General features: G+C 41.5%; 1 protein-coding gene across 5 annotated transcripts in view; it reads left to right on the forward strand.

Annotated features, from left to right (window-relative positions):
- The first annotated feature begins 867 nt into the window (after nucleotides 1-867).
- LOC111862878 (TRPL translocation defect protein 14) overlaps nucleotides 868-17,997 on the forward strand; it is a 92,448-nt gene continuing 75,318 nt past the window's right edge. For all 5 annotated transcript variants that reach the window (XR_004512845.1, XR_004512846.1, XR_004512844.1 and 2 more), the window contains exons 1-4: nucleotides 868-1,085; nucleotides 1,205-1,272; nucleotides 1,865-1,902; nucleotides 1,995-2,032. Coding sequence is in view for 1 of the 5 variants with exons in the window: in XM_023848650.2 (XP_023704418.2) it covers nucleotides 1,040-1,085; nucleotides 1,205-1,272; nucleotides 1,865-1,902; nucleotides 1,995-2,032 (190 nt within the window). In the remaining 4 variants the exon portion in view is untranslated. The remainder of the gene's footprint in view (nucleotides 1,086-1,204; nucleotides 1,273-1,864; nucleotides 1,903-1,994; nucleotides 2,033-17,997) is intronic.

Genomic DNA, 17,997 nt, shown 5'->3' on the forward strand with positions numbered 1-17,997 from the left:
TTTCTAATGGAACATGGCCGGGATTGCGCAGTCGGTATAGCGACTGGGTACGGGATGGACGACTGAGGGGTCGGAGTTCGAGTCCCGGTAGGGCAATATTTCCTCCTCTCCACGTCATCCATACCGGTTCTGGGGCCTACTCCACTTTGCGTCCCATGGGTAACTGAGACTCTGCCCAGGATTTTAAAAAGCCAGGGCGAATCTAACCACTCACCTCAAACTAGTGCCGATGTCAAGAATAAGTGGATATATGCATTTCCTCCCCCCTACGTCTTCATGGCGTCATGCTTAATTAATTCGTTGAATTGAATTGAATTTATTTACATTCTATAAATCCTAAGCAGGTTAGTACCTTTGGATACAGAACAAGTCAAAAGGTTACATACATAAGTACAGGCAATTTTAGCTTAAAAATTAATATAACTTAATTTTACATCATTCTCTATTTACATTGAAGTATTCATCTAAAGAGTAGAAGGAATGAGCATGTAGATAATTCTTTAACTCTGATTTAAACTTTTTAGTATCATTGCCCAAGTTTTTAATACTTTGTGGCAGATTGTTGAACACTTTTATGCCAGTAAAGTAGACTCCTTTTTGATATACTGATAAAGTTGATGAGGGTAGGTGTAAGTTATATTTTTGTCTAGTATTCATGTTATAGACATCAGAATTTAATTTAATTTAAGCACGGGTACAAAATTTCTCTTTGTTGTGATTTATTCAATGGAACATAGCCATATCCACGGATTGTAGTTACATAAAGCCACGGATCAGCTACGCCATAGATGTTCATCTGAGTACATGTATGTTATACCACTGATCAACTAATCGGGGCAGCATGTCATGTTCCATGCGCGAGAAAACTTCTGCCTTCTTTAGGTGCAGGAGTCCGGTGCCGTCCGGTTCGCCTAATGGTGGTGTGTGGTATTTGCGTTATGTAATGAGTGGCTGTCTGTAAATATGATTTGACAGTGCACTGTACCGTCAGACTACTGTAAGCATTTAGCCGTTTATCCTGTTGAGTTCAGTAAACGTCATGGAAAAGAAGCAAAAGAGAGTTTATAAAGTCGTACTCACAGGAGGTAAGAAGAAATGTATTTGAAAAAGCTTAGCGAAGATCAATGATTGATGAATGAATGGAATGGCAATTATTGGTGCCACTTGTGATGAGAATGAATACAACCAGTATATTTATTTACAGGTCCTTGTGGCGGTAAGACTACTGGACAGTCACGTTTATGCACGTTCTTCGAAAATCTTGGATGGAAGGTTAGTTGTATGTCATTTATTCGCTCTTCTGCACCTGTTGAATATAAGTCAGTTTATATATTTACAGGTAGGTAGACTTAAGTAAACATACAGATAAAGGTTTAATGTTTCTGAAGCTTGCTGCTGGAAGTGATCTTACGTTAGTGATTAAGATGAACTACTTCGAAGAGGTAACAGGATGCTGTAGATATAAAATATTAAAAATGACAAATGAAGTTACTGAGCGAGTACTGTGGTTATGTGCGAACAAAACAATAATACATCAATCATTTGTATAAATTATTATTATCGTAGTGACTCAGAGTGGTTTTACTGTTGACTTCTGTTTTGAAACTCTTATGATATAACTTGGACATTTTGCACAGTATGTAAGGAGTTTATATACAGTAGATTCAACAAGTACATTACTGAAGTGTACAAGTAGATACAAACTCTCTGCTTTAATAAGGGGTCTGCTTTTTATATTTCACTTGACATTTTGCAGTTGGAAATTATCAGTGAAATAAATTTTCCTGTTAAAGTTACATCAGCACTCAGTACTAAGTGCTGATGTTGAATAACACCTTAGAAAAGTGAGCAATCCCTTTTACAGGTTTTTCGGGTCCCAGAAACGGCAACTGTGTTGTTAAGGTAGGTGATGTTTCAGTCTCTTGAAGATCCTTGATACATTTTATCACTCAATTTTTAATGTAATATTATATACCTGATTTCTTCTGTTTTAGTGGTGGCATCAAATTCTCAGACCTTTCAGCAGAAGAGGGTGAGTATTTGCTGACAATGATGTAATATAAGTTGCATGGTTCATGGCATGGTGTTAACTGTTATGAAGAAGAGATTGTCTCATTTTTGTTATTGTTTTAGTGAAAGGGAATGTGCCATGTATGTTTTCTTTATTAACATTTCTTTTTAAGGCTTAAAATATAACAACTTACATGGGTGTTATATGTATTGTGAGGTACTGTTTATGGCTTAATTCTGTGGGGAAATCGTTAAGGGAGCCTGCTAGAAATTGTGTGGATGGTCCAGCAGGATTGATAAGTGCTAACCATGACATCTTAACACTATACAAGTACGAGTTCAGAGTTGCAGTATGGTTGACAGGCCAGTGGCTTATACATTTTGCAGTATCTCTGCAGTGTTGACCCCGTAAATCTTTTGAACAGCTACCATAAGGCGATCTTATGCATTATGTGCCTGTCCCTCATAATCTTAGGTTCTTGGTATTGTGTTGAACATTCAGTTAGTTGTATTATTCCTTTGGGAGGGGGGATATTTAATGATGCTTTCAGTATCAAAACTATATAGCATCACTTGTTAATTCTTGTGTTGAAAGGGCATGTGAACGTTATGCACTGAATTGAGTATATGGTGCCTTTGTGAGAAGTGAAGAGTCTGGTATTAATTTCCGCCAATCAGGTGCAAAGCACCTTGAGGATCATGACCAGAGATTATTTTTCAACTGAACCCTTGTGGCCGTAGCCCTCATGTAACACCTCTGATAAGATGATGGGTTTGTCTTTTATGAATGTGTGAACAGTAGTCTGTGTGTGTGTGTATGTGTGTGCGCGCGCACGGTCACGTGCTGTATCAGAGTGTGCCATAAATCGAGTCATCAATCCAAAACCCGTCTGTAGTCACTGTCATGTGACAGTATCTTAATATGATGAGAAACAGTATTCCATGGTATTAATAAATTATTTGTACACTATGTTACACCATACAGACAACTTTTTTACACTGAATGAATTGAAAAGTAACTTCATCTACATTGAATACATCCTTCAGGTCTTATTCAGTCATAACAGAGGAAGCATGCCAGTTTTTGAGGCTCCTGCTTCCACTCCATTTACCTTTTAGCACCCCCCTTCATGGTCCTGTAGCTAAGTTCTGTGCATTTTCTAAATCAATCAGTCAGCTCGTTTGACAATGTGAATTCATTATTTTGTTCAAAGGCAATTCCTTCTGTCTCAATATATGCCTTGAGTTGGCATATTTAATGCCAATTTGCCCTTATATCACTTTAGGAGTACTGATTTAAGTCCATGATTTATTTTATCCGTCTTCTAGTGCATACATTCATCTATCCCCTCTTCTCACTCTCACTACATGTTTCGGCACAAATGTGCCATCTTCAGGTGCTGATCCAATCCACGACAAACTAGTTCATTGCATGCCTTGTCTATACATACTAAAATAACTAAAATATATATTTATCATATATACTGATAAATGTTAAGTGTTAAAATATTAAAATTATACAGCATATTTCATTCTTACGTCGTGTTTCATTACGCGAGTCACGTCTATCATCTTCTGTTGTAGCACTCTTTCACTATCGTGTATTGTGCTCTATGTTGCGTCTCGCTCCTGTGACTGCGTGTATAACACACGCAGTCGCAGCGGTAGGAGATTTTCTTCTTGACAGTGTCCAGATCAGCTCTGGTTCCCACCCACCTTCTGTCCAATGGCTACTGAGTGTTAAACGCTGGCATGAGGCGGCCATGGCATGAAATTGACCATTTATTTCCATGTAGTGCCAAGATTTGGAATTCATGGAGTGTTCCCTCAATTATCAGAAGGTACTGGCTTCTAGGCATGGTGCTTAATTAAACACAGGGATAGCTTTACTTTATTTGTAGCTTAATTTGGTGCGTCCATTTTGTTCTGTTTACATGGTTTTAACATTATGACCTCAACTTTCATCAGTGTATAATAATGTCTACGCAGCCGGGGTAAGATTGTATGCTGGGTGAAGATTTTATAGGCAGGACTTATTGCAGTGAAAATTATTCTGAGTTTTGAAAACTGTTTTTCTGTTTATATAGTATTTTAGTACCTTTGTGTGAAATTAAGTAATCTGTAGCAAACGCAATTTCTGTATTAACGTTTAGATTTCCTGTTGACTTCAACAGGCTGTTCTCAAGTTTCTTTTCAAAATTGTAAACATGAATGCTGATATGGTACCCACATGACTTTTCCAGCTAGGCGTCATTTCAGTAAAATAATACTCATTGCATGATACTAACTGTAATATTTCCTGAATTCACATTGCAGCGGTGTCAGTCATGTGCACCCTTAGATACTTATAAGGAAGTAAAATGAACTCATAATGGGGAGGTCATGTCTGTCGTTCCATTTGTTCCATCTGTTCTGAGTCTTGGGGGGTTTTTATGCTTATTCCTGTAAGGGAAATTTAATTTTGGTTCATATCAGTCCAGCATAATCTCTATTTTACGTCGTGAATCTCACAGGTAAGCCTACACAGTTTTAATGGATAGATGTTTTGAGGTGAATATTTGCCTGAATACGAAGAACATTATACTTCATGGGTCTGTGCAATGTGCTGAGCATTGAAACAGTATACTCGTATATGTGTTTGGAGTAACAGACATGTCTGCAATAAGAAAACATCTAGGACAAGGACATAAAACCATAAAGAAAGCATTAGGAAGGATTCAGAAGTTGAAATGCCTAGTCCAAAGTCACTCCTGTGGTTCAAGGTTCAAGATATTTACAGCATCTTTATTATGTATTAAATCACAAAGCATTAAATACAGACAGTTCTTGTGTTTGTATAAATTGGTTTCTTTGTATTTCCCAGCAGTGGTTTAGTTTTATCGAAACATAGTATGAGAATTTTGAATTTGAACAAATGAAATATACAGAAATACTTCAGATATGTGGTGTTTTTGCGGTATTGTCTTCATTATTACCGGCAAGTGTAGCACAGTGGTATTGTGCCTCCTTCACTTTTGGTAGCAAACTGGATTGAATCCTGGTCAAATGCACGTACACTGATAGGGTTTCCATAATTTTCAGCAGAATTTGGAGACAAATGGGATGACACCACAAAATAGCCAGCTATCGTTTCCTGCCATATTAGTCAATCTGTATAATTCATAGTCACCCTACTTTCGACGGCTGTTAAGCTCATCCGTCGCATTGTTACATGGTTGTTAAGAACTTTACTGACCAGGATACAGCATCTTTTATTGAGATTTATTAATGTAATATTTGACATTTCTGTTGAACCATTTACCATTTGTTAGACCACTCTGTAGTCTTGACACAGGTCCATCTGTAAGTACATTATTTTATAAAGAGTGATCCATCCTGAATGTTATCCAGGCACATATAGCCTTGAACACTAGGCCTCCAAACATTCTCACGCACTCTCCCACATCGCTTGATACATCACAATACAAAGAATATACAAACTACCGAATTAGTCAGGCATGCAGTGCATATTTCTTTTGTGTACCAACTTTTGAATCAGTATGACGGTACAATACATGTCAACACACTCCTGCATAGGAGCTGTATTGGAAAGTTCCCAGACAGGGTCAAAAAAGAAATGCTGGCTTAACTTACTCAATTCTGGCTGCCATCTCCTTCAAAATAATCTCATTGGGAACGTATACAGCAATGCCATCCGTTCTTTTTACGCTTCAAAGGCACAGTGGAATTAATTTTCCTTAATGCTGTCGAGTGCCGCTTGCGGTTCCCTTTGGATGTCAGACACAGTTTCAAAACGTCGTCCCTCCAGTTTCACTTTCAATTTGGGAAACAGAGCGAAGTCACAGGGGGCTAAGTGTGGCGAGTAGGGAGGATGGGGAACGATAACCATGTTAGTCAAAAACTGTGGTTTTCAGGGAAGTGTGGGCGGGCGCGTTGTCGTGATGGAGGAGCAATGCGGGGCATGTTCTAATTTTCTGTTAAGATCTGTCAAACTCCATAACCGATCGCAACGGTGTCTGCGAGCTCATGGATTGTTCGGCGACGGTCTTCGTGGATGAGTTCTTGACTTTTCTCAACATTTTCTGTCATTTTGTCGGTCCTTGTTCGCACTGAATGTTTATCATCTTCAGCTGACACTCGACCGGCCTTGAAACTTGAATGCCATTCAAAAACTGCCGTCCGGCTTAATGGATGTTCTCCAAAAGCCTCACGAAGCATTTCAGGGGTTTCGGTAGCGGATTTACCGAGCTTCACGCAAAACTTGATGCAGACACGTTGCTCTGTTTTACCATCCATCGCAGACAAAACGAAACACGAAGTTGAAAAGCACACGTGTAGAAACAATGCGTGTTCACAGCACGGTGTCACGTGGTAGACTGATGCAATAGGCTTGTGGAAGTGTGGCCTTGGCCTCCCTTCTCATCTCCTTTCATCGGGGCAGTTACAACAACAACAACAGTCTGGGGACTTTCTGATACCGCCCCGCATATGACAGAATGAACAGACCATAGATTTTTCGTGGGTTTCCTCTCTCTAGCCACAGTCTCATTGCTTTCTACATTTCTAAAAGTACGAATGTTCCGCAGTTTAGTGTGCCCTTGTTTCGTCCGGTTTTGCAGTCTCCCGCATCTTGATAAAGATGCTGACATGAATGCCATTACTTAAAGCGTTTACATGCTGGAAACTAGATAGATCGATATTTTCATCTTCGATTGTGCGTGTTATTGTGAAGTGAAACTTATCCTATAATATTTTGGTATTTTATACTGAATATTAGTTGCTCTTAACCAGTAGAAATGGCTAGTTAACCGTGCAAATATGCAAGTGGAATAATATACTTTTGTCTATAAAGAAATCTGAATCCCATAACTGACATTTTTTAAGATCGAATACAGGCATCCCACGTCTTGCAGGTTTTACACTCAAGTGAATTTTGCTTTCATGTTGTTTCCTAGTAATTGTGTTAAATTATTTTTAGTGAAGACTTAAAATCTATGAAATTATTTGTCCGAAACAAGAAAATTATAAAGCATTGCAGCTACTGCTCTCAGTATTCGCATCGCGATTCACCTGCCCTGAAGATGGAGGCGATACATTCCTCCGAAACGTCGGTTAAAACCAAGAATACACGGCACCAGATCCCAGAAGACGACTTTTTTCATAGTCATCGCCGTGAAAACCTCAAAACTTACAAGAAAATTGTAATTCGTAAATGGCGGAGTTGGATGATTAACTAAAGTTGATAGTTTTTAATTAATATTAAAGGCAGTGAAAATAAGGAGTGAGAAAATTCTCGAGTTACGCGCACACCGTTGGGAATGTAAACATTGCACAAGCCAGAGGTTAACTATACACTGAAGGAGAAATTACAGTTCTGTATCCTGAAGTCTCCTCATTCCTAGTTCTAATTGTTCTGATCGGCGTAGAATCCTGTATCTAGATGGATGCAGAGTGTTGAGTAGTTTGATCAGTTGGGAGAGACAACAGATTCAAACTCCTGACTTAACGCTGTAATACAAATGCCTATCCGGCCGCTTGACCATAAGAAGTCTCAGGAGCGCGCCTTACAGTCTGGCATGGGATCTTGGGCTCACTTTTTATTTTAAATTTGTATTTCCTTGTCTGGTTCTTAGTGGCAGTGAGCCAGCAGTGACCGATGGAAATGTTCCAAGCCGTTAACATGTGCCTAGTACTCACGACACAGGAATCACGTGTTCTTAATGTCTTGGAGAAATTTCAAGGATTATTTTTTTTTGCATTGCCCCATTGTTCTCTTTGTTATAAATGACATCAAAACACGCAATTTGAGTGGAATATAGCGTCCCTGTGTGTGATTTGAGATGTTACTGACGACGAAGAGTCGTCTGTGGTCTTCCGAATACAACATTCTCATCTCTTTATTAACATTGTTTATGTAATTAGTAAATATTGTGTTACATTCTAAATTGTAATGTACCATTCCCATCTAAAAGAATGTACTCATTTTTATAATTCTTATTACTCGTACAAGATAAAACTACAAAATCCAAGTATTCCTTGAGTTGAAATGGGAATACATCTTACTGTGCAAATGTGGATGTCAGATTGGAAACCATAATTTGTCGGTGCACCATTCTGCATTACTGTGTGCCATCTGCCGACCAAACTTGCATTGTTTATTGAGGAATGTTACCGCACAGCTCGTCGGTTCCGTGAACGCCCTGATTTTTTTTGGAAAGCGGGAAGAATTTCGAAGTTCGGAGTTCACAAGAGCCCTCCACTGGTCCCTATCCTGAGCGAGATCAATCCAATCAGTACCATCCCATCCTATCTCTCTAAGATCCATTTTAATATTGTCCACCCACCTACGCCTTGGTCTTCCCAGTGGTCTCTTTCGTTCTAGCTTTCCCACCAATATCCTACAAAAATAAAACTCCGTGATTTCAGTCCGCAAGCGGACCATAGGTCGGTACCACCCTACACGTGACAATATTAAAATACTTGAATTGTATAGAGTACTTGGACGAAGGGGTGAAAGTAAGAAGAGGATGAAGAACTTTGTAATTTGTACTCAACCAGACAGTATTAGGAAGAGGAAACGGAGGAGGATGAGAGAGGAGGGTAACACGTCAATGGAAGGAGCAACTCGGGAGACCTGGGCTTGCTTTTGAAGTGTTATTGGAAAGGATCTTGCAGTACTGAACTGGCTCAGGATAGGGTGCAGTGGTAGTCTGATGTGAACACAGCAGTGAACGATTCTTGAGTACTTAAGTGAAAGATTCTCGTCACAGGCTTTCTTCAATGTAATTAGGTATTTGAATACCAATAATCAAGTACTGGGTGTTGGAAAAGTCACTCAGTACAATGTCAGTACAGTTTTATTTGTATTCAAATTATAATTATGTTTGCAGCAAGTGCCGAAAATGACAACCATTTTTGATGATGCATGTGTTAACTGTTTACCTCATGTTTATGTGTGTTTCGCATTCATTTTCGGTCACTCTGTTATGCGCTAATATAAATTCACGGACTACGTACTTCCAGCCGCTGAGTTAGTGTTCGGCAGCAGTCGCATGCACTCTGACCAGAGGAAAATCTGTCACTACGGGCTTCGAGCAAATCGTAATCCGTGCTAACCATTTATTCAACTAGTACGCCGGACTCAGAAATAGGGTTGTTGTAATCACGGCCGTCAACACAAGGCCATTTTTACAAGTCAGTGAAGGTGTAGACAAGGGTTGGATAAAAAGTAGTGGCAACATTGCTGTAACGTGAAAGATGTGCATCATGTGGCACTAGCGTCGTCTGTAGCTGATAGCAGAAGTTCAGTTGAAATAGTGCAGTGAGTGGCTCTGGATGTGTTTCATTGAGTTGCATTGTGCACTGTCTTGAAGTGCAGGAGACCAGTTCAGGCACCCTAACAACATGTTTACGAAACAAGAACAACGCTCCTGGATAAAAATTGAAGTTCCACGAGGTCCTAGAGCACAAAACTATTAGGGACTGCAGGAAGCATGTGGTGATGCTGCTTTGCCGTATCGCACAGTGGCGCGATGGGTGAAATTGTTCCGTGAAGGGAGGGATGCTGTTCAGGACGACCCCATGTTGACAGCCACACAATTCAGCTTCTTGCTACTTTGCTGGATGTCGATCGTCGACGGGCTGCGTGGGAGTTAGCTGCTGAGGTAGGCGTATGTCACAAAACCGTGCTCCACGTTCTGCACGATATTCTTTATACTGCAAAATTGGGGCGCGTTGGGTACCCCATACAATGTCTGAGGTGCAACAGTGGCAACGTTATGCAATTGCACAGGACTTGTTGGACCGGTACCAGAGGGAAGGTGACAACTTCCTTGGAAGGATCGTCACTCTGGGTGAAACTTGGGCTCGCTCATACGAACCGCACTTGAAGCGACTGTCAAATGAATGGAAGCATCCTGGCTCTCCTCGTCCAAAGAAAGTGCGTCCTACACAGAGTAATGTGGAGGCGATGTTCATTGTGGCATATGACACTGATGGAGTGAAACTGCACCACACTGTACCTCAACGACAGACAGTAAATGCTGTCTGCCACTGCAAAATCCTGCGTAATCATCTTCGTCCAGCACTCAGGAGAAAGCGACGACACTTGTTGGCAACGAACCCCATCATCCTTCATGACAATGCAAGGGCTCATACTGCTGACGTTGTCAAGGATCTCCTTTGCCGCTGGCGATGGGAGATACTGTAACATCCGCCATACTCACCCGATATGAGTCCGTGCGATTATGATCTCTGCCAAAATGAAAGAACCACTGCGAGGGAGACGTTAAAACACAAGAGAGGAGATTATTCATGCTGTAGGGCGGCCACTGCTTGACATCAAAAGAAGTAGACGTGCTGATGGTGTACAATGCCTTCCACAAATTTGGCAGAAGGTGGAACACATGGGGGACGATTATAATGAGGGAATGTAAGTGTGTTTACCTCAGGTAATAAAGTCATTTCAGAACTATAGAGGCGTTGCCACTATTTTTTATCCAACCTATATATTTTGTGTTTGACTTGCTACTGCGAGATGGAAGCGCACAAAGTCAGCGCTGACAAGCTACCACACTATTGTATTCTTAATTTAACCACGTTCATATAAACTGTATAAGTTAATCAACATCGAATAAGAAGCACTAGACACAAATTATAAAAATGAGTTTTTCAGGAATTCCACGTGGAAGCTGGAATAACCACTAAACGTCTTAGTCAGAATTCGGTCAGGTGACAGCAAATTCGGGTTATATTTCCTTGTGTCGAGTTCTTCCCTCCTGCCTGCAGATCTTCTGTCATCGTTATTTTTCCTAGTTAGAGTCGCCTATCTTAATTCCTGTATTGTATAGCTCAGAATTCGTTGGTCTTTGGTAGACGATAGACAAATGTTCTGATTGAAAGATATACATTAGTAGAAATCACCCCAGTAAGCTTGTTGCGCTAATGTCTGGATGGTATTTTCTGTAAATAGAGCTGTATGACATGTATAAACAAAACAGGGTGGAGGCTGACTTTTACAGATAAGTGCTGAAGCGCTGACCAATAACTGTAATGCGTATCTCTGCGGGTCACACGGAACATCTTTCAGTAGGGCCTACATTTCGTAGATGAACGACAGAACGCTATTCATAGGGGGTGAGACAAGATATGAATTGCTTTAACTTTTCAGCCATTCAAGAAAACATGAAGCCGTTTTGGATTTATTCAGTTAGTTAGTTATTGGAGAGGGTGGGTTTCCCCATGCACTTAGACCTGTATTGGTCCATTGTGCTTCCCTCTATGATTTCTACCAGTCTCTATATCCTACCGGTACTGGTGCTTACCATCAGTCCCGCCCAGCCAGCGAGACCGGCTCTACTAGCTGAGAGGTATCTATAATGCTTCCCCCATCTACCAGAGGTATTAGAGACTGCTGTTGGGCGGGAAACGTCCGTAATTTGGCTCAGTGACCTCCTTTGGAGATATGAGGTTCTTTTACGTGCCGTAAAGCTACGACACGGGACCCACGGCTTAAAGTCCCTCCCGGAGGATAAAAATTCGACGACCTCCGCCGGGTATTTGAACCCGCGTACTACGAGTCATGAGGTGGGAACGTTACCTCTAGACTACGGAGGCCGCTTATTTATTCAGTTAGTAAATGGGCAGGGTGAAGAGGCTGTTTTGTCACAGTCCCACTGTCTGTATAATCCCGTCGCTCTTCGAAATTCGGCCAGGCATATGACGCGACAGTGCAGCGTGCCGGATGTCACGGTGACGTCATTAGAACTCCGGCTTGGTGTTCGAGTATCCGGGTTTGGAGATCGCTTATCCCAAGGGTTTTCACCGTTTCGTTAGCCCTTTGAGGCAACACATTGAAATGTGTACCGTAACCACCACAGAACTGAACGTTGCCCTGAAGTGCCCTGAAGTCTGAGCTTATCTAGCACCGCATCACACCATGTACATAGGTAAGTCAATAAGTAAGTTACAAATGGATATGGAACGTAAGAGTACTGATTTGAAAAATGCTTTTATTTCTCAACAAAATCTCCCTGTACCCTGAGGCACTTGTCCCATCGTTTCACAAGCCCCTGAAAACCGGCAGCATAAAATTCTTTGGGCTGCTGTCGGGACCAGGCGTGTTCACATGGCATGGCCTACCTCATGACGAATGACAGGGTAGGTTTTCACAAAGTCTGTGCATGATGGGTGCCGCGCATGCTGACCCCACAACACAAAATGCAAAGAATGGGTCTGGCATTACAGCATGTCAATCGCTACCACGATGAAGGACACGATATGCTAGCCCGAATTGTCACAGGTGATGAGTCTTGCTCCAAGCGACTTCCATTTGTCCGGCCCTCTTAAACATCATCTTTCGGCTGAACATTTTCCCTACGATGAAGCTGTATAAAGGGAAGTCACCGCCTGGTTCCGACAGCAGCCCAAAGAATTTTATGCTGCTGGGTTTCAGGGGCTTGTGAAACGATGGGACAAGTGTCTCAACGTACAAGGAGATTATGTTGAGAAATAAAAGCATTTTTCAAATCAGTACTCTTATTTGTTTAAGTTCTAAATCCATTTGTAACTTACTTATTGGCTTACCCTCGTAAGTGAATATCAGCGATTCTTGAACGGAACTTCCATTCGTTTTGTTTCCTACCTTAAGAAGCCTGTTTACAGGCATAGCTGTGTGCTACCGAATACACGTGGAAATTTGCGTGTTAACTTCGTAAATCAGAGAACAGGAAGTGCAAAATGTAACTACTGCTTCTCGACCTATACTGCTACGCAAAATTGACCCAGCTGCAGTTCAGTGTATTCAAGTTTCAGTTCATTTTGGAGTATCGCTGACTTAAACGGAGAATGTATGTGTGTTTGTTTAAAGATACGTCTTTCTGTACCACGACTACAAAACAGTGACTTAGATTTTAAAATCAGCTATGATTACAGAACAGACACGTGGAAGAGTGACGCTTACTCGTGCTTACGAAGCAAATTACAGGAAGACAGTTGACATAAATGAATATTTTAACCCGTTTCCGATAGCCCAAATGATGTCAAAAGACAATTTCTTTATTAAAACCGTCACAACACAACTATATTAAGGTCACTGCCAACAGGATGTATGAAATGAAAATGATGTCAAATGAGTTTCCAGTTGACCTTAAATTTTGGTTAAGACATTCAAGTTGTGGCTCATATCACATAGCAGTACCAGATCATCAGTAGGTAGCAACAACCGCGCTTTTCTAATGCATGAAGATTTCTCTTATCGTGCGTAATTTCATCACTGGCCCAGGATTCAGCGATTTGAATTCTGTATGACGAGACGGACCATGTTCAGCATCAGATTGAAACCCCACGAGATGGAATGAAGTTCACAACCGGCACGATCTTACTGAATACTGAGGCTCTTAGAGCAGTCCTACCGAATAATGAACTAAATCGATGTGACTGAAACCATAAAACGGAAGAATTGCCGTAATTCCAAATTGCGCGGGGGGTGGGCTGTTCGTTCCGATTTGACGTAGCCTAGTTCATTATGACCGATTCTTAAAGGGGCCACACGAAGAGGTACCGCGGACCATATCCGGTCAGTGGCCGTCGCTTGAATACCCTTGTTCCTCTTGTTACAGTAATCACAAGGCGGTGTGTGTAGCAAAGTGTCACGAACGTTTTGTAATCTAAATATAACCATACACTGCGTTTCTGTCCTTCCCCCTTTGACACGGAGTCAAGATGTGTGGCGCTAGAAGTGCCATCTCCCATTGGCTCCAGGATTAGCTCCAAGAGACTCAGTTTTCGGTATGTTAGGGACAGTTAATTATAATGCCGCACCTTTTTTGTCTTGGTGTTTATAATAGGGGTTTGAGCGATAAATTCCGCTTAAAATGTGTAGTTATTCATTTAACCACAACAGTAAAAAACGCGGAATATGGACCCCTGAGCCCACAAACATATTTTGATATTTGGCATTGAAACTGTTTTCTCGAAAATTATGGAATTTGTTTTTTTTTTAATTCTCCCCAAGTCTGTTGAATGTGACGGGCACGCTGTTATTTTCCTGTATCGAAGAGGATCTCGAGTTTGAGGAACGTATGTGAATACTCTGTACCGTATATTCAAAATAACCACATCTCCAGTTATCTTACGCATGAAGGCCATGTGAATTGGGTCCCTTGTCGCCACGACATGGTGCATCCTCAGGTTGCGGATGAAGAAGATGGCCTCCAGATTGAAGGGTAGCTGCGGATACATTGAGTAAGCAGTCGCGGACAGCCGACTGCGGGTGGTCCTCCAATTTGGGGTTGGATGGGAGGTTAACAAACGCTGCCCGTAAAAGTTAACATGGTACGAAATGTTACACAGGCCCTTAGGCTTAGACGGATTGACTGAACGATGGGAGACGGACATGAGATTTTAAAGTTTTGGAATATCAGGAGTCTGTATAGGTCAGATTTATTAAAAAGACTCTAAGAGTGTTGTAAACGTGTAACTTATATTTGTGGGCGTACAGAAGATCGGTTTGGACAAGGATGACACTGAATATGCATTTCTTATGGAATAGGGAGTACGAATCATCATATGGGAGCAGGCCTTTTCGCACATAAAGGACTCAGTCAATAGTTAATTCTGTTTATTTATCGACGCTGCTGATAACTCATCAGTGAACAGTGAGTAGGAAGTGGTGTAAGATGGTAGGGTTGTTCCATATTTGACAGTATTATCACGGCACTTACATGGGAGACTGAGGAAAGCCACGAAAGTCCGCAGCCAAGTCTGTTGGTTTTCTTGCCGAGATCGAACATTTGGAAAACGTAACAAAAAATATTTATGGCACTTGGCAAACGATTGTGTTATCCCTTGTTCTTGAAATATGTAAGAATGACCCCTGTCTTCTCTACTATATTTCTCTTCTACACGTTTGAAGTTCAGTTGTGTTTCTCGGGTTATCTCACAATCCCAGCGCTGCTGTGATGGCAATATTTGCATCTTAAAGCAGCGAGACGGTGTCTGTGATTCTGTGCAGTGTTGGGGTTTATCCGATTGTACATTGAGTCTTGAAATTTAACTTTATAATTTCCGAGGAAATTGTGTGTTTATGACCTATACGTAACAGTTTTCAATGTGAATTGACTTAACACACATGCTAGTTCGTTTTAAGACAAAAAAAAACAATCAAATGTGTCTTCGTGGATATTGCCTTGAAGTAGGCTTCAGCCGCTTTCTGCCAGTCGTCTTCATCATACTGGTCTGTCATTCCACACTAGAAGACCGCTAAGCTTGTACAGCGTGGTCAAATAGTGTATGATCCCGGCCATTCGACAGGAATGTTGTAAATATACAGCAAGTGCGCCGTCAGTTGCGCTCAGTAATTGTGGAGCATTTAGTGGTAGACAGGTACCCTCTTCCATTAGAGGAAGTCATGAACATCACTTGCAGAAAGTCTGTCTCCAAGGTGTGCATGTGATCCTGCCAATCCTGTGCGGTATCTGGCTTTATGCTTTATGAGGGAGGCCCAACGGGTTTCCCTGTTGCCAAGAGTTTTAATCTAGCATTGAGTCTTTCGTAAGGCGATTCAGCACGTTCCATGCAGGTATCTTTCGTTTATTTTAAGGAGATACCGTCCATAATAGATTCGAGTAAGTTGGTTCGTCCGGGGCGAGGTAATTATGTTTGGCTCATGAACAGAGTTTAAGTTATCATGAATTAATATGAAAAAATTGACCTTTGAGTAACTACTGTGTAGTCGATTCACGGTTTCCTTTGCCCCTTGATCTCTTCTTTCCATCAGGAACATGAAATAACAGCATCAAATGTCTTGTCCTTTTCAATATATAGCAAGACATGTCAGTTCTCGTACACGAGCGAATTGGACTAAACTGCGCCAAAATCAGTGTAGTGTGTGTAGGCATCTGATTGTAGTACCGGTTGGGTTCCCTTTAAGAGTACGGGGAATCGGGAGTCTTCTGCACAATGTCCAGACTGACTCTGGGGTTCATCCATCCAGCAATACAATGGGTACAGGGTAAAGCGGGCGAACCATGAAGCTGACCACTTATAAGTGAAGCCATAGCTCATGCCGTAGTGCTTGACTAAGTATAGGAACTTTACCCTTATCTTTATGCCTGGGCAGAAAAGTTTAAATAAAGATGTGAGAGTGTACCGTCCCCCTTTAGGGAGAGACTGTCTGTAAGAAAACGGCGCACACTTTATATGTGAAGAGATTTAATCCAATGGAAGTTAACTTTCAAGTATGTTTTCAGCTGTGGCAAGGCTTGGGAGAGTATTAAGAGACTATCACATCAGGCAACTAAGAGTGCGGGATAAACCGTAATAGTTGCATAACAAAGGACAGACGAATAGAGGTTATCTTAATCACGTAAAACGTGAAACCGGTAAAACCTTCAGGAAGTAAGTGAAGGATAAAATATATTATCTTGAAAAGAACAAAAAGAATGAAGACTTGAGGTATAAATTAATGAAAAATCTCTTTATATGTGTGTCTAAAGACTGAAGTGATGTTCAAATACAATATTAATTTATGAATGGTCACCAACTCAGAACTTGGTGAAGCATGAGAATGGGAGTTTATAGATTCGAACCATATTTTGAATGGATTCACTTTACTTAGCTGTTAAATGCATATGTTAAGCCGACAGCCGAACAATTAGTACCCGAGCCTGGTTCTTTTGGAGTTAGAATTGCTGTTGAAAGGCTGAAAATACGTGAGGTAGTGATCACATACCAACAGTTGGTCCAAGCTGGAGGTAAAGCATTGCGCTTTAAGATTCACAGACGTATCCTTCATCATTCAGTCACTGCTGTAGTAATTACGAGTAAATGGATCATACGTGAAACTGCTCATTACGGACAGGTTTCATCAGTACGTTGTTTTCAATGTACACAGCGTCATATAGTCGGTATAGCGACTGGCTACTGGCTGGACGACCAAGGGATCGGGATTCGAGCCCCGATGGGGGTAAGAATTTTCACTTCTCCATGTCCAGACAGGCTCTGGGGTCCACCCAACCTCTTCAATGGGTACCGGGGCATGAAGCTGACCACTCACCTCCAACTAGTGCCGAGGTCAGGAAAACGTGGGTCTATACATCCACTCCCCCATACGCCTTCGAGGCGTAATTAAGCACAGGGACAACTTTACCATATAATTCTGCTCTGTAACTTGTAAAGGATACGATTTATTTTTATTGAAGTGCACTGAATTGACTCCTGATCGAAATGCACGTTATCACTGAGCATTACGATCTGGATTTTATGTGGAACTTTCTGGACGAAATGAATATTTAACGAGGGTTTCAATTACATGGTGGTATTGCAGCTGAATTTGAATTCAGGCTTGAAATCTGGGAATGGAAGAAGCCCTGATATCGGAGTTCCGTGTTCACCTTTGTACGTGTGTAACTTCATATTGCTGGAAATTTCGTTTCAGTTTCTGTTTTGGGTCCACACTATAGCGTAGTTGGTTGAGACACTATGCTACAAGCCGGAAGGTCGCGGGTTCGATTCCCAATGAGGTCATTGGACTTTTCAGTTGACCTAATCCTTCCAGCCGCCCTATGGCCCTGGTGTCGACTCAGCCTCTTAACAGAAATGAGTACCAGGACCCTTCCTGGGGGTAAAGGGCGGCCGGCACATAAGGCTGACGTCACCGCCTGAGCGGATTATCTAGAAAATATAGCAGCTTGGACATCTCTGGCCTTAACGGCCTTTACCTTTTCTCGTTCATAATTTTCTAAAACGTGGCAGAATGTTCAGTCTGTATGTATACCTTTCCTGGATAGCAAGAATCGTTCTTCTATCGTAAGATTGGGATATTTTGCGTTGTTTGCAGTTATGAATGGCCCTTTTCCGTTTTATCCCCCAACTTCATGCAGCAAGCGCTGTCCTGTCGTCCCACAATTAGTCTAGAAATTCGGAGCTTTTATGGAATCGGAGAGTTTGTTACGGCGTTCGTGTTCCTGAAACATATGCTGCTTGCCG

Source organism: Cryptotermes secundus, unplaced genomic scaffold, assembly GCF_002891405.2.
Source record: "Cryptotermes secundus unplaced genomic scaffold, Csec_1.0 scaffold528, whole genome shotgun sequence".
NCBI classification, from domain to species: Eukaryota; Metazoa; Arthropoda; class Insecta; order Blattodea; family Kalotermitidae; genus Cryptotermes; species Cryptotermes secundus.